The sequence below is a fragment of the Ips typographus genome, linkage group LG1 (assembly GCF_016097725.1).
Source record: "Ips typographus isolate SLU linkage group LG1, UJ_Ityp_2.0, whole genome shotgun sequence".
In the NCBI taxonomy this organism is placed as follows: Eukaryota; Metazoa; Arthropoda; class Insecta; order Coleoptera; family Curculionidae; genus Ips; species Ips typographus.
The window spans coordinates 9,842,114-9,864,157 of NC_138422.1; the positions used below are offsets into that span (position 1 = coordinate 9,842,114).

General features: G+C 34.7%; 2 protein-coding genes, 1 long non-coding RNA gene and 2 other non-coding genes across 6 annotated transcripts; 1 reads left to right on the forward strand and 4 right to left on the reverse strand.

Moving 5' to 3' along the window:
• Positions 1-477: 477 nt before the first annotated feature.
• LOC145725592 (uncharacterized) lies at positions 478-13,131 on the reverse strand. The gene is made up of 6 exons (XM_081974393.1): positions 12,788-13,131; positions 12,545-12,693; positions 6,764-6,893; positions 3,266-3,592; positions 2,199-2,467; positions 478-981 (listed from the first exon to the last, which is right to left on the reverse strand). The coding sequence occupies exons 1-6, from the start codon at positions 13,005-13,007 to the stop codon at positions 496-498; spliced, it is 1,581 nt and encodes a 526-aa protein (XP_081830519.1). The 5' UTR covers positions 13,008-13,131; the 3' UTR covers positions 478-495.
• On the reverse strand, positions 4,591-4,709 carry LOC145740514 (5S ribosomal RNA). The gene has a single exon (XR_014181453.1). It is a non-coding gene; the product is annotated as a 5S ribosomal RNA (ribosomal RNA).
• On the reverse strand, positions 5,615-5,733 carry LOC145740538 (5S ribosomal RNA). The gene has a single exon (XR_014181475.1). It is a non-coding gene; the product is annotated as a 5S ribosomal RNA (ribosomal RNA).
• Positions 13,132-15,214: 2,083 nt separating the features above from the next.
• On the reverse strand, positions 15,215-18,586 carry LOC145740433 (maltase 1-like). The gene is made up of 10 exons (XM_081996009.1): positions 18,365-18,586; positions 18,188-18,307; positions 17,921-18,135; positions 17,631-17,859; positions 17,444-17,582; positions 17,182-17,389; positions 15,990-16,122; positions 15,811-15,930; positions 15,417-15,753; positions 15,215-15,352 (listed from the first exon to the last, which is right to left on the reverse strand). The coding sequence occupies exons 1-10, from the start codon at positions 18,576-18,578 to the stop codon at positions 15,280-15,282; spliced, it is 1,788 nt and encodes a 595-aa protein (XP_081852135.1). The 5' UTR covers positions 18,579-18,586; the 3' UTR covers positions 15,215-15,279.
• A 1,703-nt stretch (positions 18,587-20,289) lies between these two features.
• On the forward strand, positions 20,290-22,041 carry LOC145740438 (uncharacterized). Of its 2 annotated transcripts, XR_014181427.1 has the most exons (3): positions 20,290-20,304; positions 20,565-20,784; positions 21,736-22,041. It is a non-coding gene; the product is annotated as an uncharacterized LOC145740438 (long non-coding RNA). The 2 variants fall into 2 exon arrangements; XR_014181426.1 differs by lacking the exon at positions 20,290-20,304 and having other exon boundaries at positions 20,514-20,784.
• Positions 22,042-22,044: the final 3 nt, after the last annotated feature.

Below are 22,044 nucleotides of genomic sequence, written 5' to 3' on the forward strand. Positions count from 1 at the left end.
AAACCGTCGATAATCGGTATGGAAAAACGGATGGAAAAATTTTGCAGCATTCCACACTACCACGGTATTATTTTGCGATAACCCACATTTCAAATTATGTTCTTGATTGTTAGCTAATAACATATTCGAAATTTCTCTCATAAACTTGTTTTTCAAAAATGTTTGATCAATACTACTACCTTAAGAGACCTAATAGGAATAGAGTGTATTTTTTGTTTCAAGCTGAGAACCGTGATAGTAATCTCACCACTACTGAGTATTACAACTAGAAAAAAAACCAAATAGGTCACTCATTTTGTCTTAGTTGGGACACCCTGTGTTTTTTTGTCATTTATTCTTTTGTCTATTATGTGTTGTCTAGAATAATTTAATTATTTAACTACATGAATTACGTGTACCATACTGTGAAGGGTAATGTACCAATAAATCTATCTATCTATGAATAATATGTATGTATAGGTCTTGAAATTAAAGACGTTGTAATAAAAATAACTTTTATGATAAATCTGCTATTAGTTCTTCAAATAAATTAATTACTGATGATCTCTCCGGTAATCTACAATGGAGTGAACAGTTTTGACATTTTTTATTTGATTTTCTCTCAAACTCGGACCCTAAGTTTGTTTGTACTGCTACTGATCGTGTACCACAGTTAATCCCATCTTCTGTTTCTAAAAAACATGTTGGGTTCCAAGTTGGATTATCACAGGCTTTTAAACCAGTATATTCTCCTTCATGAAAATCCTCATGGATAATAAGTTCAATTCTATCAGTCTCTAAAACTATAATACGTTGACGGGGATCTTTTTCACCATCAGACTTCTCTGAAATAGCATAATCTTCTTCCTGTATGTTTCTTTCTTCAGTCTGTGTTAAATTATCTGCTTTACCCAGAGAAAACTTCTGAAAAATTATGTTTTCTTCAATTCCATCCTGTACGTCTGGTATTTCGTGCTCTATCAGATTATCCTCTTTATGGGTCTGTAAAGTAAACATAATTAATTTCATAATAGCAAAAAAAATTAGAATAATGTACATTTTGTCAATTTTTCAACCCGTTTTCTTCTAGTATTTGATATAAGACGTGTTTTTGAGATTTATGACCGTTATTTTGACAATTGTCACGTGACCGTCTAGCTAAATAGTCTTCTGAAATCACGTGACAACTGTCACTAACGTCAAAACTGTCAAGCTATGCTTTAAAGTTGCAAAAATCAGGGTTTAGAAACGTTTTCTTGTAGTATTTGATATAAAACGTGTTTTTGAGATTTATGACAGTTATTTTGACAATTGTCACGTGACCATCTAGCTAAATAGTCTTCTGAAATCACGTGACAACTGTCACTAACGTCAAAACTGTCAAGCTATGCTTTAAAGTTGCAAAAATCAGGGTTTAGAAACGTTTTCTTGTAGTATTTGATATAAAACGTGTTTTTGAGATTTATGACAGTTATTTTGACAATTGTCACGTGACCGTCCAGCTAAATAGTGTTCTAAAATCACGTGACAACTGTCACTAACGTCAAAACTGTCAAACTATGTTCTAAAGTTGCAAAATTAGGGTTTAGAAACGTTTTCTTTTAGTATTCGATATAATAAAGAGTGTTTTTGAGATTTGAAATTTTATATGTCACGTGACCATTTTGACAATGGTTAGGTGACTGTTTAGCTAAATTATCCTTTAAAACAACGTGATCTAACGATTATTATTCAAAAAAATGAAAAATTATTAAAATTTTTGACCCCTATTAAAAGACACCCTGTATAATAATGTAAAATGAATGAATTTGTTTTGATCAACCGTTTTTTGACTGATTATTCTACCGTCAATAAATATTTTTGACTTGGCAACATTGCCAATAATAACAAACCAAACGGTGTGAACTCAGTAGGAGTAGGAGTTCATCCTGGTCTGGTCTGAAGCCTGATCGTCATTGTTCTTAAAAAAATCTATATGAATGTCTAAACTGCCCCAATAATGCTGTATTCAACACATCTACTCTGAAAAAGAAAATACGTTTGGCAACACTGTATGCAACTCAATTTTGAGAGCTCTCTCATATGATCCGTTCTCTGTAAACGTCTAACCTACCTCAAAACACTATGTATTAAAAAATTTATTATAGCGCGTTACTTAAAAAATATCGAAATTGTGCAAACTGTGCCTTTTCCTGTTCTCAAAATAAATAGATTTTTACCTTTAATGAGTGTGTTTCCTTTGATGGAATTTCAAAGAGGATTGGAACTTCAGAAGACGTAGAAGAATTCAATACTGAAGTGTCATATGGCTTGCTATCATCCATATTGTCCAATGCTGTTGGTATAGCTTTAACTTCTTGTTCAAATGGCACTAAGACATCACTCGTTTTCAGTTTTATCCTAAGATCTCTATCTTTTGCAAGGTGCTTTTTGCTTATAACATTTTTTCGTCGTTTATCCACAGATGACTTAACTAAACTCTTGTTTCCTGGAAAATAAACATAAACAGATTACACACACAAACATAATTAGATATTACGAAAATATTGTAAATCATGGACCAGTGACTTTTAAGGAAAACCTTATGACTTATTATTACTATTAATTTGTCTTGTAAAATTGCTTTTTGTAAGGTTTCTAATAAATTACACTACAGTGTGGTCCAAATTGGTGATGCATGTATGGGGATATCCGTTATGGTAAGAGATACAGGATGGGTTAAATGGGAAAAGTTTTAGGGAATTCAATGCCAAATTCATACCCGGTTTTCAAATTAGATTATCATTGCACTTGGTAAGTCTCACAAGGGCATCAATACGTACATCAATGAAAAGGCCTTTTTGAGCGCTTTCCGAAAATTTAAAAATTTAAGATGGCGCCCATAAGATTTTCCAAAGTAGTCATGCATAACTTCGAAACAAGTGACGATAAAAAATTTCTAATTACACCATCATATTCTACGTCAAAAAGTGCACTAATAAGGTAACATTTTCAAAAACATTTTTATCTTCGTTAAGGACCTATAAGACAAAGTTAAAAATGCAGTGTTTCACGTTTTCCTAATTTCCCAGAAAACGGCAAATGATAATCTAATTTCAAAACCGGGTATGAATTCCCTAAAACTTTTCCCATTTAACCGATCCCCATACATGCATCACCAACTTGGACCACACTGTATACTACAATATTTATTAAAAGATATAACTGTGTCTTGCAAATGGTGGGTAATAATGCCTTTATAGAATTTTTTGACAATTACTACAGATTACACTTCTAAGTTCCTTACTTTTTTGTTGACTAATAGAATGTATTTTCGAGTCTTCCGAATAACGTATTCTAGAATTTGTAGATTCACAGCTTGAGCCTAGCTGAATCACTGATCGGCCAGGTATTGATTCCAATGAGGTGTTACTAGCCTTGGTTGCTGATTTCCGTTCTTTTAAGATGTTAGAATACGTTCTAGTTTCCTCAGCTGGATGATCTAGTTGACACACATCGGGAACGGCAGTAATTTTTAACATTTTACCAAAAAAATAATTTTTTTGGAAATGCTTGGCACAGATAAACCTTGCATTAAGTTGATCTGATGGAAGCTCTAAAAGATCAGGGCGACCTGCAAGAGAACAATTAGGTGACCAAAAAAAACATTGATATTTGCATACGCCAGACAAAGACAACCTAATAAAAAGCATAGTAGGCAAAAACCCAGGGCAATGTTGCCAGAAGCTTATCTGAATTCATCCACTGGATTTGTTACATAATTTTGCTATTCTAAGTCTATTGCACCATTCTTATTAATTTCAATGAATGAGTGTTTATACTGTTTGGTTTCTGCATTTATTTTTACGCCTTAATTTTCATTTGTCGAAAAGCCATATTTTGGCTTTCTAGCTTTTTGTGCTTAGAATGCTACACCTAGAATATAGTCGATAAATAGAATTCTACTCTACTTATTTCACACAGAGTCCCAGTGCTAAAGGGCTGCAACGCCTAATCGACGGTGGGATGTGTGTGAATAGGACTGAGAATTAATATCTCAAACACCAAGATCATCCAAATAAGTCGCAATCCGAACAACTACATCAACATAAATAGTGACTGCTCTAATCAATAATAAATTTTGGTTTACCAATAGAGAAAGTCACAAAGTAAGTACCTAGGAAGTTGGAACAGTGAGGAACTGAATCCTGAAATAGAAATTAGATCTCGGATAGAGCAAGCAAGACCCAATTTTATAAAATGCGGAACCTGTTAACCGACAGAACACTCAATTCGAACATAAAATTTAACTTATAAGTTATGTGTATTCCAGGTTACTGTATGGAGTCGAGGCCGGGACGCTAAAAGTGAGCAGTATTAATAAGCTTGCTCCCTTCTGTGATGTGGGTATTTCACAAAATGATGCGCATTCCATGAACCGATCATGGAAGATCACTAATCAAGAGGTTTTACATAGAATGAACAAGGACCGAACAATTCTCGAGGTCATGAGACAAGACAAGTACAGATTCATTGCAACTGATTATAGAGGGCAAGATTAAGGAAAATGTGAACAGTACTCTTAGCTGAAAAACTTAAGGGATTGGACAGGCTAAGGAAACCAAAAAAAAAAGACAACTACACGTGGTGTTCCCAGGCGGTCACCCATCCAAGTACTAACCACGCCCTACGCTGCTTGACTGCGGTGATCGGACGGGAACCGGTATATCCAGCGTGGTATGGCAGTTGCCTGAAAGTGTTGTAATAAACTTGGTATAAAAGCCACGAATTCACAAGATTGCTCTTATTCAGCGATTATAGTATTATTACACAAAAGTTAAAACACAAATGTTTCCATTTACTTTGTAAACCTCAAGAATTTTTAAATAATTGTCGAGTAGTATGTGGTTTTAAATGTTTCACTAAAACACCAATTTTACATTAAATTTTGTATTCAACCTATTTTGCTATTCAGCAATGAATGTTAATACTTAGTGAGGTTAGTTTATTATTTCTAGAGTGGGCAACATTTTTTAATAAGTCAGTTTGTGTGTGTGTGTTGTGGTTACGATGGCCACTCGTCAATGAGACGTTCAGCCAGTTTAACAGCGCGATTACGCGATACACGATTACTAAAGTTCCGCGGAAGAGGCACTTGCGTGCGTCTGAGAAACTCTCATCCCTCCCGCTTGCAGAATTTTACAAAAAATACTAATATGTGTACACAAAAAAAGTCTAAGAGCGATTAAGGGCACGATCCGAATAAAAGATATAGTCATTCCTCGTGGAAACTATAACCATCACTGTCACATCCACGTGGTCTTCTCCTAGATTTTCATCCTTTCCGCCTCTAGGAAGTGCACCGCACAAGACAATTCCCCGTAGACTTTTAGGAATCGACGATTCCACTTAGAGGTCCCACCATCTCCACTCGATCGGCTGCGGAATTTGGTCGTCAACCTCAAATTTCCCTGAACACCGCTTCAAGAAACGTGGTTTCTTAGCGACAAAAAAATGGCGCCCACGAAACAGACGTGCGATACGTTTCAGGTTGACCATCAAACTCCATAAGTCAGTTTATGTGCGAATTCCATAAATAGTCATTTGCTAATCCTAAATCAGTAGTATTTTGCCTTCAAGTAAAAAAAAAAAAAAAAGGCAACTACACGTGGTGTTCCCAGGCGGTCACCCATCCAAGTACTAACCACGCCCTACGCTGCTTGACTGCGGTGATCGGACGGGAACCGGTATATCCAGCGTGGTATGGCAGTTGCCTGACAATACTGTAATAAACTTGGTATAAAAGCCACTAATTCGCTGGATTGCTCTTACTTTCCACTAATTTTGTGATCCTCCTACCTCCTAGTAGACTGTAAAATAACTGCTCAAGCTTATCTGTATTATTATATAAATTTGAAAATTCTAATACTCCATGTTTTAAATAAAAGGGCAAAGTGGGTTTACTAAAGCCTTTGTTTGCAAAATTTCAAGTTATTAGTTGAAGTTAGGATCTTAGGTTTATTAGTTAGGCAACTATAGTTTGCCGATTAACCTATTCAGATAGTTGGAATTAAAAAGTTGACTTTACCTTTGTATTTATTCCCCCTATAGACTAAAGTTGATGTGTTTTTGTTCTCTGTCTCTATTAGATGGTTTTCTTATGATGGAATAGGTATATGAATAACAGTATATTCTTCAACAAGCCTGTAATCTGTAATGATAGTTATTACTCACAAACTGGCTATACATTTTCATAACTTTTGATACTAGTAAAATAAATATACTAGTATTGGACTGCCATTTATATAATATATGCAATATTAATGGCTTTTCATTTTCAATAATAAAATACAGGATGTTGGGTTTAAAAAAAAACAGAACTTTCAATGTTTTTATGACTGGCGACAAAAACATTATATTTTAGCAAACCTGCATAATTTAGAATCAATTTCTTCTCATAATCCTAGTTTGGCAACTATTAAAAACTGAGCCCAAAATGTTTTCTTTCCACACTTCAAGTTAATTGAATAAGAACAATTTCATTGCTAGGAATTTACTTTGTTTACTACCTGAATATATTCCATCAACTCAAAATAAGCTGCTGTTCGCATTTACTATAATACTTAGGCATTTTCGGTTATCAAAAATATCAAAATTACAGATACAACTACAGAAAATGAATACTAAACAGAAAAAATGTGGTACCTATTTATTGTTGGCCATAGGAAAAAAGCGGAAAAAAGAGTCTTGAACTCACTACTACTCACCAATGATCAAACAATTATAGAAATAGTTCATTACTCACCAGAATTCAGAATCCATTGCTTGCAGCGTTCTGGATCTCTAACTGGAAATCTGTACCTGCTTCTATTAGGTTCAGTTTTAACAGACATACCACAGGTAAAATATGAACATGTCTGTGTCACTCCAGACATCTAAATTAAAAAAGAAATACAAGGATGTAGTGCAATAAACCTAAAAAATTAAAACAGAAAATACAAAAGTTATTTTAAATAAACAAAATTAATCAGCCTGGATTACACTGTACAATAATTTGTGGGTCTTCTAACTCTTTTGGCAAAATTTAGCCAAAATAGCCTCCTTAATCTAACCTTATAACAAAAGTCATTAAGATTGTTCTATAAATGTGTATAATACTTATGTTTTATTAGGTAAAATGTGCATAGATTTTTTTTTGCAGTTTTTATTGAAAAATCAAACTATGTATGTTAAAAGTGCATTTTTCTGCATTTGTGTCACCCTGTAAAAATTAAGTGAGGTAACCCCAATCTTAAGAGTAATTATTTTGAGAACAGTTTGATATCAGGTAAGCTTAACTAAAAATAATTTAACTTAAAAATTCAAAATTCAAATTAATACCAAAACTTTCCTGGACATTTTATTTGGCCAGCAGTTTAGTAGCAATATTTTTCTACCTAAACAGTACAGATAAACCATAAATTAACACAAACCCAGTATTTTCTTATTAGTTATCATTAGTTTTGTATGAGAAACCTGCACTGTTAGCTGAATGTGTTTTTTTCTTTTTCTCCTGCTCATTTACCAAAATATAATGTGTGTACTATAACAGCTTGTCCTTCTAAAAAATGCTCATCCAGCTGTTTTTGACATATCACTGGTGCCTAATGTTAAATTATTTAGGACCCTTAGGACATGTCATTTATTTAGTACAAGCAGCCTTGCCTTGTTTTAGTTGTTTTGTCCATCACATTATGTTCTTAGCTCAAACTGACTGTTTTTAATTAATATGAACAAATAGAAAGTTTATTATGACATCCAAATAAGTTTGTATACAGTATGTACTGTCTAAGGGCACTTACTTCTTGACCACATTTTGAATTATAACCCAAGCCAGTAAATTGCTTCTACATTTTAATTAGATTTATCCATAATTTTGTGTAATTTTAAACATTACTATGTGGAACAAATTCATATGATTTCATATGTTGTATCTATGTACATTTTCTAGTTTCAACTGTCATCTGTTAGCTGAAAAATGTTGTTTTGAAAAGTAATGTCAACGTGTAACTATAACCTAAAAAAGGGAGATTATTGGCGTTAAGTAAAAAATAGGCACATGTTCTTGATATCTTTTAGGGTTTTAATCCCAATCTAAAGTTTAGTTCTAACACCGAATAAAGTTGAATTCGAGTAAAGGGTGTTATATTTTTTCCCGATCCAGAGTGCAAGAGACAACTCCAAGGGCAAAACGGGTAGTTTTGTTCGAGGGCAACATTAGTGGCGACCGTGACAGGACTCTTGTGACTTTGGTTGGGGTTGGACAGTTTTGTAGTGTATTTTTTGAGCTGTTGGGGACATAGTATGGAGCAGCTAAGGAAGAATAGAAAAATTCTGCGTACTATGTTTACAAAGAGTGCCAATGATTTGGAAGAGCTACTAACTGGTGAAGAGGTGAACTTAGATGTTCGAGTGGCCTTCGACATGTTGAATAATAAAGCTGAGAAGTTAAAAGCTCTCAATGAGGAAATATATGATCTACTGTTGAGCGAAGATACTGAAGAGGACCTCATAATGACGGAGTTAGAAGCATGTGATAACTACATGAAGAGATTCTCCTTATTAAGTTTACGTTACGAATCCCTCATGCAGAAAGATAGAAATGGATACCATGCAGCTTCAGGAAACCCGGAAACCAATAGTGTTGCACCGTTACAAGGTAAACATAAGTTTAAGTTGCCTGTTATTGAATTTAAGACATTTTCCGGTAATATCAAGGAATGGTTACCATTTTGGTCACAATTTCGCAAAGTTCATGAAGACCCTGACATTGATTGCAATGATAAAATTGAATACCTTATTCAGGCTACTGTTCCTGGCAGTAGAGCCAGGTTACTAGTAGAAAGTTTCCCTGCTGTTAAAGAAAATTATCCTAAGATCGTTGAGTCACTAAAATCTCGTTTTGGCAGGGAAGATTTGCAAATAGAGGTGTATATACGTGGTCTGCTGCAGCTTATTATTAACAATGCTACCTCTAGTAATAATATAGACGTATGTTCACTTTATGATGGCCTGGAAACACAAATTCGTGCTTTGGAGACTTTAGGCATTACCACAAGTGGATATTCAGCAGTGTTGTTTCCTTTGATTGAGTCTTGCCTACCTGAGGACTTATTAAGAGTGTGGCAGCGATCGTTTATTAGTAGTAGTATACCATCAGAGCCACCAGATGTTGAAGCAGTCAGTCTCGAGGCCAAACTAAAACATTTGCTACATTTTCTGCGAAATGAGGTTAATAATGAGCAACGCATTGTTCTTGCAGCACAGGGATTTGGTCTACGTAGTGAAACTGTGGACAATTTTCAAGAGACCCCTGTGAAAGCAAACTCCCGTCGACAGCCTAGTGCCAGTGCACTGTTGGTGCAGTCAAACCAGAAGCCAAGTCCACCACAACGAGAACCAAATAAATGTGTATTTTGCAACAGTTGTCATGACAGCCTAAACTGTTTTAAAGCCCAAGGTATGACTTTGGAGAAGAGGAAAGAGTTGTTGTCTTCCATGAGGGCTTGTTTTCGATGCTTGAAGTTGGGTCATCAGTCACGGCAGTGCCATGCCAGGGTTAAATGCATAATTTGTGGAAAGTCACATGTAACCCTTATGTGTTTCAGTCTATCAACAGGTGGAAAAGCAGTGACAGAGCTGAAAGCCGACGAAACTCCCGCGTCGACGTCCAACGATTTTTTGACTTGTACTAATGGGACGGGTTCTCATGTATTTTTGCAGACTTTGAAGGTTAACTTGAATGGTCCACATGGTTCCAAAAGCGTGAGGGTACTTATTGACACTGGTTCACATAACAGTTACATACTAAAAGCCACAGCAGACTCATTAGGATTTTCTATAAAACAGAATTTTAAAATACGCCACTGTTTGTTTGGAGGAGTGTCATCTGAACAGAACCACAATGTTTATGATATTTGTTTAAGTCAAGGAAATTACAAGTGTACTTTAGAAGCTTTATCTCAAAATGTTATTTGTACAGATGTTTTGCCTGTTTTTTATGGACCCTGGATGGACGATTTGAGGCAGAAGGACATTCCCCTCTCTGATTTTAATACTCCAGGCCCCATAGAGGTGTTGATAGGGTCGGATGTAGCTGGGAAGCTGTATACTGGACGTACCCTTAAGCTGACAACCGGTTTAGTTGCTGTGGAAATGCTACTTGGTTGGACCCTGATGGGAAAGGTACCAATTGATAGACCTTTAGGACACACTTTAAGTGCTATAAGTTTACTTATAAATGATGCTTTACTGTCCCAACTATGGGATTTAGATACTTTAGGAATTCGTGACCCTTATGAACAACGCTCTCGAAGAGAACAAGCTTCGGCGGCAGTACAGCTCTTTTTAGAATCTGTTCAAGTTACACCAAGGGGTCGTTATAAAGTAAGGCTTCCCTGGGTAGATGGACATCCGCCATTGCCTTCAAATTATGAGCTGGCACAAAAACGTTTGAAAAACACTTTGACGAAATTAATCACCAGTCAATTGAGGCAACCTTACGATGAAGTTTTCTTGGAATGGATTAAAGCTGGGATCATTGAAGAAGTTAGAGAAAACCAGGTAACTTCATTGGTTCATTATTTACCTCACAGGCCAGTCGTCAAGGAAAATAGCACTACCAGAATTAGACCAGTGTTCGACGCGTCAGCCAAAGACAAACAGGGACCCTCACTGAATCAATGTTTAGAGACTGGCCCCAACTTAATAGAGCTGATACCAGACATACTTCTTCGTTTCCGTCAACATAAAATAGGTGTGTCTGCAGATATAAGAAAAGCATTTCTACAGATTAGTATTCACGAAGCTGACCGAGACTTTCTGCGCTTTTTATGGGTCGATTCTGAAGGGAATGAAATAATTTATCGACACAAACGAGTAGTCTTTGGTATTAGAAGTAGTCCATTTTTGTTGGGGGCTACCTTAGAGTACCATATAAATCAAGGTTTGAAGGAATGTAGTCTTGAGTTTTCCAAATAAACTTTAGAAAGACTTAGTAAGAGCTTTTATGTAGATAATTGTGTTTGTAGTGTTCCAGATGAAGAAAGCTTGATTACTTTTCGACGAGAAGCCACTACATTTTTGGAGAAAGCATTATTTGACTTGAGAGGGTGGGAGTTTTCTCATCAGACGTTACCAGAAAACAGCGAACCCGTGACTGCGTTACTTGGAATCCAGTTGGAACTGTGTACTTCACTGTCGGTTGTTAATTTTCTTCAAGCTCTTCGTAGGTTTATCGCTAGACGAGGACGACCACGGACCATTTACAGTGATAATGGGACTAATTTCGTAGGGACAGAGACACTGTTCAGCAAGCTGGACTGGGATAAAATTACTACGGAAACCAGTATAGAACGTATTACCTGGAAATTCAACCCTCCGTCCGCACCCTGGTGGGGAGGATTTTGGGAAAGGTTAGTGGGAGCTGTTAAACAACTTCTCCGTAAGACTTTAGGACGGGCGTCGTTGAATTACGAGGAGCTAGTCACAGTATTGTGTGATTGCGAAGCAATTGTGAACTCCAGACCGTTGACGTATTTGTCAGATGATCCCGAAGAACTAATACCTCTCACTCCCATGTTCTTTTTGAGAGACCAGGCGAGCAGTAGCGTTTGTGACATTGATGCAATAGATGGTCAGTCACTTTGCAAAAGAGTTGTATATCTCAGGAAAATCCGAGAAGATCTACATCGAAGATTCCGAACTGAGTATTTAGGTCAGTTAAAGTTACTAAACTGGGGAAAACGTACAACAGAACCTAAACTTGGTGATATTGTCCTTATTGGCAATGACAATGAGAAACGCCTCGATTGGACTATGGGACGGATTTGTGAGCTGATGCCTGGCAAAGACGGACAAGTACGTTTGGTCAAAGTGTCTACTAACCGAGGAACCTTTATGCGGCCGATTCAGAGACTTTACCCTTTGGAATGTGTGCAGCAGGTTAAGGTATGTGAACCAAGTTCGTCCGAATGTGTTCCTCAAGTCGTGAAAACCACCTCCAAAAAGAATGGTACAGATGAGGCTGATCCAGAACAAGAAGTTCTGATCCCTAGACCGGCTCCAGTGATGCAGAAGATGACTAGAAGCGGGCGTGTGTCTAAGATGCCCAAAAAATACTTGTAAATTTAAATTTGATTTGTGAGTCACTTGATTGTACTTTTTAAGTGACTCAGGTGGGAGAATGTTGTATCTATGTACATTTTCTAGTTTCAACTGTCATCTGTTAGCTGAAAAATGTTGTTTTGAAAAGTAATGTCAACGTGTAACTATAACCTAAAAAAGGGAGATTATTGGCGTTAAGTAAAAAATAGGCACATGTTCTTGATATCTTTTAGGGTTTTAATCCCAATCTAAAGTTTAGTTCTAACACCGAATAAAGTTGAATTCGAGTAAAGGGTGTTATATTTTTTCCCGATCCAGAGTGCAAGAGACAACTCCAAGGGCAAAACGGGTAGTTTTGTTCGAGGGCAACATCATATACACAAAGAAAGAAAACCAATATCACATTGATTATACATTTACAGCATTCTAAACTTAGTCTTACCTCTGTTATCTCAGTTTTCAAAGCAATTCCTTTATTTAAGTTTTGAAATCTACTACTACAGCCAAGTGTTTTAATTTTTGCTTTGTATCCCATATTTACTGATGGAATCCAATCTGGATTCATATAATCTGTAAGTCCAGCTGGTTTACCTACCAGAAATGAATTTTAATTGTCAATGATCAAGCTCAAAACAGAAATCAATTTGGGTGGCACTAATAAAGTTTTTCAGTAAAATTGACTTACCCATTATAAAATGGTTTGAACATACTTGAGCATATTTCAGTTTAGTTTCCGTTAAATCATTTCTTTTGAGGGCAAAAATCCATTTTTTCCTTCTTATAGAGGAAAGTACATTCAAATAAGTTTTATGTTTGAAGTTCAGTGCTCTTGGAATTTTAAAAAATCTAACATTATCCCTCATACCGCGATTACTGCAGTCAACTACCGAACAGAACGATGGCATTGTCAATATCAATAAACAACCACTTTAATTATTACTTTATAATTTTAAATCAGAAACAGAAACTTTTACGATTCAATAAACAAACAAAACGATTTCCAACCTTAGTTAGTCCTTTGTCACTTTTGTCTATCCTACGTCCGCCATCTGTCAATTCTGCAATCCGTCAACTTGCGATGACAGATTAGGGGTTTTCGCAAACATAATCTAGAAATTCTTTACTACGTGCAAACGCTTATTACTGTGCCATGTTTACTTTATACTTTATCATTTTTGACCAACAATAATTTTGTTTTTTTAGCACAAATTCTTATTAATCCAAGGCAGCCACAAAGCTGACATTAATATAAATATTAATTATTAATATACAAAATACGTATATACGTAAATATACAAAACCAAAGAAAATAACTTTTCGCATTCGACATAAATTAAAAATCAGGTTAAAATTTGATTCCGTTTTCAGCTGGACTCGAACCAACGACCTCTACCTTTCCGGGGCAACTATTGCCGATGTCAACATATTTGGCCATCCTGAAATATTGAGATAATACGAAACTTATTATAGTCACGGTTTTGTGAATGATTTCAAATTTTTTATCTAAAGTCCTTCATATAGCAAATAGCATCTAAAAATCAAGTAAAAACTAGTTCTCGATAAACCGAGCGAACCAATAACGATTTGCCCAGGAAAGATGGAAGTCGTTGATTCGAGTCCAGCTGCATACAAAACGAAATTTTTACCAAAAATTCAAAGTAGTCTAAAAAAAATTAAAAACATTCCTAAACACTATAGAAGCTGCAAAATGCCTTGTGAAGCTTACAAAACAGCCTAGAAGCTTCAAAAAGCTTTTAGAAGAGTCTAAAAGCTTCCAAATGCTTTTCAACTTATCTATAAAAGTTTTTAAAAGATTTCAAGACAGTCTAAAAGTTTCCGTATGCTTCTACAGTAGTTTATAAGCTTTCAAAAGTTTCTAGAACCGTCTACAAGGTTTCAAATGCATTTAAAAGCAGTCTACACCTTTAATGCTCTTTAAACTATTCAAACACTTTCCAAATGCTCCTAAACTAGTCTAAAAAGGTTTCAAAAAACTACAGAAACTCCAAAATGCTTCAATTCATCATCAAATTCTCAAGCAGTCAAAAGCCTTCCAAAACAGTCCAGAAGCTTCCAAAAGATCTTCAACTAGTCTAGAAGCTCTCAAATAATTTCAAGGCAGTCTAAAAGCTACCGTATGTTTCTAAATCAGTTTAAAAGTCGTATGCTTTTAGAGTAGTTTAAAAGCTTCCAAAAGTATCTAGAACCGTTTACAAGGTTTCATATGTCTTAAAAGTAGTACAGAACCTTCAATACTCCTAAAGTAGCCTAAAAAGATTTCAAAACACTACAGAAACTTCAAAATGCTTTTGAAGCAGTCGGAAGCCTTTCAAAACAATCTAGAAGCTTTCAACAGCTTTTAGAACAGTCTATAAGATTCCAAATGCCCTTTAACTAGTCTAGAAGCTCTCAAAAGACATCGAAACAGTCTAGAAGTGTTCAGAAAATTCTAGAACCTTCTAAGAATTTCCAAATGCCTTTAAAGCATTCCAGAACAGAATATGTTCTTTAAACCGTCCAAATATCCCTCAAGTAGTTTAAAAAGGTTGTAAAACACTACGAGCTCCAAAATGCTTCCCAAGCAGACGGGCACTTTCCAAAACGATCTAAAAGTTTCCAAAAGAACACACTTTTAGAACAGTCTAAATGATTCCAAATGCTCTTCAACTAGTCTAGACGCTCCCAAAAGATATCAAAACAGTCTAGAAGCTTCCAAAAAATTCTAGAATAGTCTAAGAGTTTCTAAATGCCTCTAAAGCATTCCAAAACCTTCAATATGCTATTTAAAAACTGTCCAAAAACCTTCCAAACGCTTCTCAAGTAGTTAAAAAAAATTTCCACAACAATTTAAAACCTTCCGTATGCTTCTAAAGCACTTTAAAAGCTTCAAAAAATGTTTAGAACTTGAACTCAAAAAAAGTAAAAAGTTTTACATCTCCCAATTTTGTGCCTTTTTTACAGGTTTTTATTCATTTTTTATGAAAGTAATTTTACTTTTTAAGCTCTTTTTTCACGATTTTAGTGCTTTTTAATCCGGACTCTGTTGATAACGTTTATAATCGTGCGCCTGAATAAGGTTCGGTTACGTTGTACTTATTACGTGAAATCAAACTTATTTCTTCTTCAACAAATTTAATAATATAATATTAACATTATTTTACAATAATAATTGTTTCATCATTCCCTTTTGGTTAACTTCAGGACCAGCAGTTCTTTGGGTTTCAATGGCTGACTTTCGTCAAACACTTCACTAAAAAGAAAGTCAAAAGATTAGTGTTGCCATAAAGTTTCAGTTAGTTTTTTTTTTCAGTTACCCAATGACGTATTGACTGTTAGACCCAGTCAAAGCTACAGTAGCTGTGGCATTCTCGTATATGGACGCACTCAACGTACGATCCTCATCTGCTATGTTGTAGATCAATCCGTAAAAAGCCCCATCAGTTTCCCGAGTCAAATAAAATATATCGGCAGTATCAGCTGCTACGTTTAAGTAATCAATAGTCGTTTCTTTGAACTCCTTTTTGAGTTTTGACATGGCTTTATAAATGTTGTAATGGGAGGTTATTAGCTCGTCTTGATCTTCCGCAGCTAAGTTGGTTTCCAGGTACTTCTGGCTTACTGGTAGCCAAGTGGTTGTGGCATCACTGAATCCTGCAACGTGAGTTGTAAATTTTGTCATAAAAATTTACATAATTGATGAATATTTACCAGCATTTCTGGTGCTATCCCACTGGTAAGGAGTGCGTTCAAAGTCTCTACTGGTTTCGTTAAAGGTAGAGCAATCTTTAATAGCCTGCGGATCGTAACCCTGTTCGCAGGTTACCTCTCCTAAAAACAAAGAATTTTTAAGATAATAAGGCAAAGTGTTGCAATGTATAAAGTTGTACCATTTTCTTGTCCAATTTCTTCTCCCTGATAAGTAATTTGAACTCCTGGTAAAATGGCAGCCAGCACATTCAAGAAATCGACGTGTTCCACACCTATTCTGGTGGCAACTCTAGATTGATCATGATTACCCAACTATTAAACAAAATAATTAAGTTAATGCATAGAAACAATGTTTCAAATTTTGCAATAGCCTGTTTATGCGAATATTTTTGATCTATATTCATGAAATTTTTTCATTTTCTCATATTTCGTTTAGAACATTTAACATTTTCTGTAAGTTTGTTAGATGGTGTTAGATCTAAAGGGGTTTCTAAAGAAGATATTTAGAAAACGCTCACTTAAAACACAGAATTTCTGTGTTTTAAGTGATGTGTTTCAGTTGTTTTGTCAGAAACTTAAAAATTTGTTGAGTTGTTTTTGCTCTAATTAGAAGAAATATTTAATATATATAGTTTGTTCCGCCAATGTTATTTACAGAGTGTTTTCACTCAGAAATTAAAAGCTATAATTGGTATTTGTTTTCAAATTGATACATATTTTGGGGCATTTTTAATGAAAAATTTGATATCGCATTTAAGAAGAAATGTATATTGTCATGGGTTTACGAGATATCAGTCATACCCTTCGTTTTGAAAATTTCAACATAGCGTGAAAAACTTTGATTTTTCTTTAGAATCCTAGTCCTCATCAGAATTGACATTTATACTGAACTCAAGCAAAATTGTCATATAAAATTTCACATTATTTTCAACCATATTTATAATTATTTCCATATTGCATACATATTTGCAAACTAAGAATCAACCTTACTGACATCAAAATGCTTAAAAAATTATCACCTCAAATAATGACTAAAATAAAGCAAAAATAATTGAAATTCGCTTTTCATTGCTCGCGTCTTGATAAGCGAATCTCTATCTCTATAAAGGAGCTGATTGCAAGTAAATTAGTTCGTTTTGCTGTGAAAAATTAAAGAACATCTCTTCTAACTAAATTATTCGGACAGATTCTGATACTTTACAAACAGGGCTTTTAAGCTAGGATTACGTCGATAGAAGGAGTTAAACTCGGAATTTAGTTTCATTATAAAACACTTTTGGACTATTTTTTGAAATCAGAAATGACTACGTTTATACCGGAAGCAAAATTTTTTTATCTTAAAGTAGGCAATCAAAACTTGCTATTACTTACCACCCAGTTTGCAATACATTTTTCCGGTAATTCACCAATGAAGCCGAAAATATTAGAAACAATATCAAAGGCCGTAAATCCTTTGTGAGTATTATCGATGAAAGTGATGAAATTAAAGGTAAAATGAGCTCCTAATCTTGAAGAGTCTGCATTTTTGTAGTAAAGCATCGTCTGGTTGATATCAGCGTAAACTTCAGTCATCATTATTCTACATAAATATATTAATGTAAAATTTGAATTGTTACTGTGGGGTGTAATTCACCTAGTGTCACCACCTTTTTCTGTGGTGTAGCTATCCAACAGTTCACGCCACTGGTAAACCATGTCGTAAGTTTCATCCAGATTGAATGTGTAGATGTGGTTTAAGTTGCCTGGATCATCAGAGTCCAGACCTTCTGCTCCTGTAAACCACAGTCAACCAGTGACAACTTGACTCTCCTCGTAATTACCTGAAGATGGTTCGTCCCTTAATTCGAGATCTTCAAACAATGAGGGAATAGCATCCATTCTGAAACCGTCTACACCAAAATCAAGCCAATAAGTGAGAACATCCTTCATTTCTTGTACAACCAAAGGGTTTCGGTAGTTTAAATCCGGTTGGGCTGGCGCAAACTGATGGAAATAATATTGTTGCCTTTCTTCGTTCCATTCCCAAGCTGATCCTCTAAACGTGCTGATCTACACCATACAATTTGAAGTTTTATGATCAAGGTGCAGTTCAAGACTATAACAGTATTACCCAATTATTGGGAGGTTGGCGTTCACCATCTACGACAATACCATCGTGCCAAATATAGTAGTCTTCATAAGGACTAAGTCGTTTTACTGAGTTTAGGAACCATTCGTGTTGATCACTTGTATGGTTAGGAACGTAGTCTAGAATGACTTTTAGACCTTTACTGTGGGCTGCTTCCAGAAGTTCTTTAAGATCGGACAAAGTTCCGTACATACTTTCTGTAATTATTACTTATTTTCAGGCAGTTCTGTTGTGAGTGACAAAACTTACCTATATCCCGGTAATCGGAAATATCGTAACCATTATCCACTTGGGGTGACTTGTAAATAGGCGACAACCAAACACCACTAATTCCAGTTTTTGTAAAATGATCTAATTTCTCAATTATCCCTGAAATTTTCATTTGGATTAATTAATCAATTATTGAATTTGATAGAGTAATTTTACCTTGTAGATCACCATCTCCGTCTTTATTGCTGTCCTTGAAACTTCTAGGATAAATTTGGTACAAAATGGCGTCCTGCCACCAATCACTGTACAATTCTTCACCATCTTGAGTAGCAAATTGTTTGGAAATATGCACTTCTTCTGCTCCGCATGTAAAAACAATAGCCAAAATTAGCCCTAGCTGCTGTACAAAGGCCATGATTGTGAATGACATTCCCAATGAGTGGCTCTTCACCTTTATACACTTCTCTTCCTCAATTGCTAAGCAATTATTAGATAATATATCTCAGTAAGTAAACACTTAATAGGAATTGACTAAAAAAATGCAAATTTGAACATTTCTGAATCAATACATCACATACTGAAAGTATAGTGTAATTTGTTGTTAACATTGACAATACTTTACCAAAAAAAAACTTATAATATGCAGGATATGCGACAAAAGTTAATGGTACAATTATCTGTCGACAGTAAAAATATGTTTGTAATTTAATCAGAACTTGACTCTTAAATTACTAATCGTATAGTAAGTGCGTTTATGTTAAGTATATTGACAAATAGTTTAATTATTACTGATTAGATATTTTGTAATAACATTTTATTTAATAATGTTACATTCTTTATATTAACTGGTTTACATTATTGCAACTAAGATTATTAAGTTCACTGTAGAAAAATTAATTCGGCGGTTGAAAAATAATTATTTTCTACACTTGTACTTTATTTTCTATTTTGTGATTATTTTCTTATTGTTACGTTATTTTTTTCTTTGAAACATTAATAATTGAATAGGAATCATATTAATGTGTCTGAAAAAAAAATTCAGCTGCTGTATGTATTGCAGTTTAAAATGTAACACCGTGTATTTGTTACTGTTAGCACGTGGTGAAAGAGCAGTTCAAGACGAGCATTTTGAGCTTTTTTCAGTCGCTTAAACCTTAAAAATAACGGTGATACAGAAATTTAAATTTTTTTTTTGAAAACCATTTCCAAAAAAATTAATTAAAAAGAGTCGAATATTTCCGAAACGGTTAGAGTTACGAGAATTTTACAAGAGACCAAAAATGTTCAAAATAATTTTCTGCACCCCCAGTGGATTGGGTTTGCATCGACTTAGAACCGGGTAAACGCAATTACAACTTGGGCAAGCAGAGCGTTAGTTTCAAATCTGACTGTTTTTTTGTACGCCCTGTATATGTTCAATCGTATTGCGATTAGCATGAGTTGAAAGATCAGTTCAGAACGAGCATTTTGAGCTTTTTCCAGTCACTGAAAGCTCAGAAATACTGGAGATGGTAAATTTCAAAATTTTGAGACAGTTTTCAAAAAAAGTAAAAAGAGTCGAATATCTCGAAAACGGTTAGATTTGCGAAATTTTTGCAATGTATCAAAAAGGTTCAGAACTGAAACCCCAAAAATGATCTAGATGCAAAATTTTGATGCAATTTTCAAAAATAGTTTCAAATTTGGTGGACAGCCTGTATATGTTCAATCGTCTTACGGCTAGCTAGAGGTGAAAGAGCAGTTCCAGACGAACATTTTGAGCTTTTTGATTTGCTGAAACACCACAAAAAAAAGTAAAAAGGATCGAATATCTTGGCAGCGGTTAGAGTTATGGAAATTTGGCAAGATACCCAAAAATGTTCAGAATTACTTTCTGCATCCAGTGGATTAGGTTTACACCTACTTAAAACCGCGTAAACGCAGTCACAACTGGCAGAGCGTTAGTTTCAAATTGAACGGTTTTTTGAACACTTTGTATCGTATTGCGTAAGAGGCGATAAATGTTGTGTTCATCTGTAATTAAGTATTTTTGTCGTATAAGACACAAAAATCAGATTTGGTCAAAAAGCGTCCAATTTAGCTCACCCTATACAATTTACAAGTGCTCATGTTATCTTGGTAATTGTTAAATGGAAACACCACTCAAATTTACATTCGTATGTATTCTAAGCTAGTGGTTGTATAATCTTAATAGGCAAAAATGTTACTTCATATTTTGCACATTTTAACTTTGAGGTAACTGTAATAACCTAAAAACAACCAATTACAAACGTTCTGATACCACGCATCCTGAAATTAACACAACAAAGCTAATTAAGAGGCTTTTTAACTCAACAATATCACACACTCGAGGTCAAACCGTACAATTAATGTACCAGGCAATTTTTTTAATTCCTATTATTGTTGTTTGTTATAGTAAATAGTCACACAACACAATTTAAAGATGAAGGCAACCACGACTATTGCGTGCTCTATTTTATTCGCTTTTGCAATTTTTGAGCTGGGGCAAGCAATAGTATGTATCTCTTCTACGTGCGAAAATGTCGACTGTGAAGAAAACCTTATTTGTACTGGAAAAAATCAAGTTATACGTAAAGGATTTTGTTCTTGTTGCGATATTTGTTATACTTTGCTGGGTGAGTGTTAGTATTTGCTTAAAATCTGAATCATCTCTTTCTCTATACGGAAAATCAAGGTAATATGAGATGACGTCACATAACTTCAAAAACTTGTTGAATGAAATTCAGGTTAATTTGTCGGTTATTGCGTTGGGAGTAAGTGCCACCAGATGTTCATTATTTTTTGTTTATTGATTAAATAGAACCATCAATTCAGTTAGTTTGTTTTTACAAAAAATGACGAGAGAACAATCATTTCAAAGCGGTTATAACTTACGGAAATGTCAAAATTGTCCAGAGGAAATCAATGGTGAGGAAAGAGTACAATTACAGACGAAGATGACAATAAGCTTTATAAATGACATGATGTGTCACTCTACCGGAGTAGTAATGTAATAGTAACATAATAGTAACATGATTACTTCTTTATTTCTGACCAGTTAGGTAGTTACCATCATTGTTTTCCTATGGATAATTTTGAAGGTTCCTCATGTTAATAACTTTTTGTTCATCAAGAAAAATATGATTTGCATTTAATCTAGTTGAAAAGTTTTGTAGTTTTTATGTCATCTTATTTTACTCTGATTGTTCGTATACCTGAAACTGTTCATACAGTGTGATATAAAGTTAATATTCGCATTTTGACCATCCTGTTTTACTTTCTACACCAAATTTTACCTGCTACCTGCCCTGCCAGTATCAGAAACAACAAGCACCTACCATACCTACGGGGAGTATGGAAAGGTTTTCGAAAAACAGATAATTTTTTGTGAGTTTTTAATCACTTTTTAGATCAATTTGGTAAACCGACTTAAGCTTCTTCAAAATAACATTGGCTAAAAAATTCAACACGTAAAATCCTATGTCACGCGTTAAAAAAAACGCACTGTATATTCAGCACCGTGCAATATTGTAATCAAAAATGTAAATAAAAATGTAATAAATGTATTCTAATAACTGCATTTTTAGAGGAAGGAGAAAGCTGCTTGTCAATATTTTTGGGACTCTCATATGTTCAAACAAGTGAATGCAAAAACGGTTTAACATGTGTAAATGGAACGTGTACGGCTACTACTGAAAATTAGTTTTAAAATAAACTAAAAATAAAAATAGATGGGCATTACGATGTACCTACGATACGAATATAGTTTGTAATTTTCAAGGTGATTTTCTTATTATTATTATTATTATGGGGTGCAGAAAAGATTATCCCTACTCAAAGTGTATTATACTTTATGATGTAAATTGTATGGAATAAATTAATGTTTAAGTTAAGGG

Bases quoted from the DNA above. Each gene is read 5' to 3' on its own strand.
- LOC145725592 (XM_081974393.1), bottom strand. From the start codon at position 13,007: ATGCCATCGTTCTGTTCGGTAGTTGACTGCAGTAATCGCGGTATGAGG. The intron at 12,694-12,787 runs GTAAGTCAATTT...CATTTCTGGTAG, and splicing joins TTCAAACCATTTTATAATGG to GTAAACCAGCTGGACTTACA. The intron at 2,468-3,265 runs GTAAGGAACTTA...TTTATTTTCCAG, and splicing joins TTCTATTAGTCAACAAAAAA to GAAACAAGAGTTTAGTTAAG.
- LOC145740433 (XM_081996009.1), bottom strand. From the start codon at position 18,578: ATGTCATTCACAATCATGGCCTTTGTACAGCAGCTAGGGCTAATTTTG. The intron at 17,583-17,630 runs GTAATTACGAGG...TGTGGTTTACAG, and splicing joins AAGGGACGAACCATCTTCAG to GAGCAGAAGGTCTGGACTCT. The intron at 17,390-17,443 runs GTGAATTACACC...ATATTTATGTAG, and splicing joins GAAAAAGGTGGTGACACTAG to AATAATGATGACTGAAGTTT.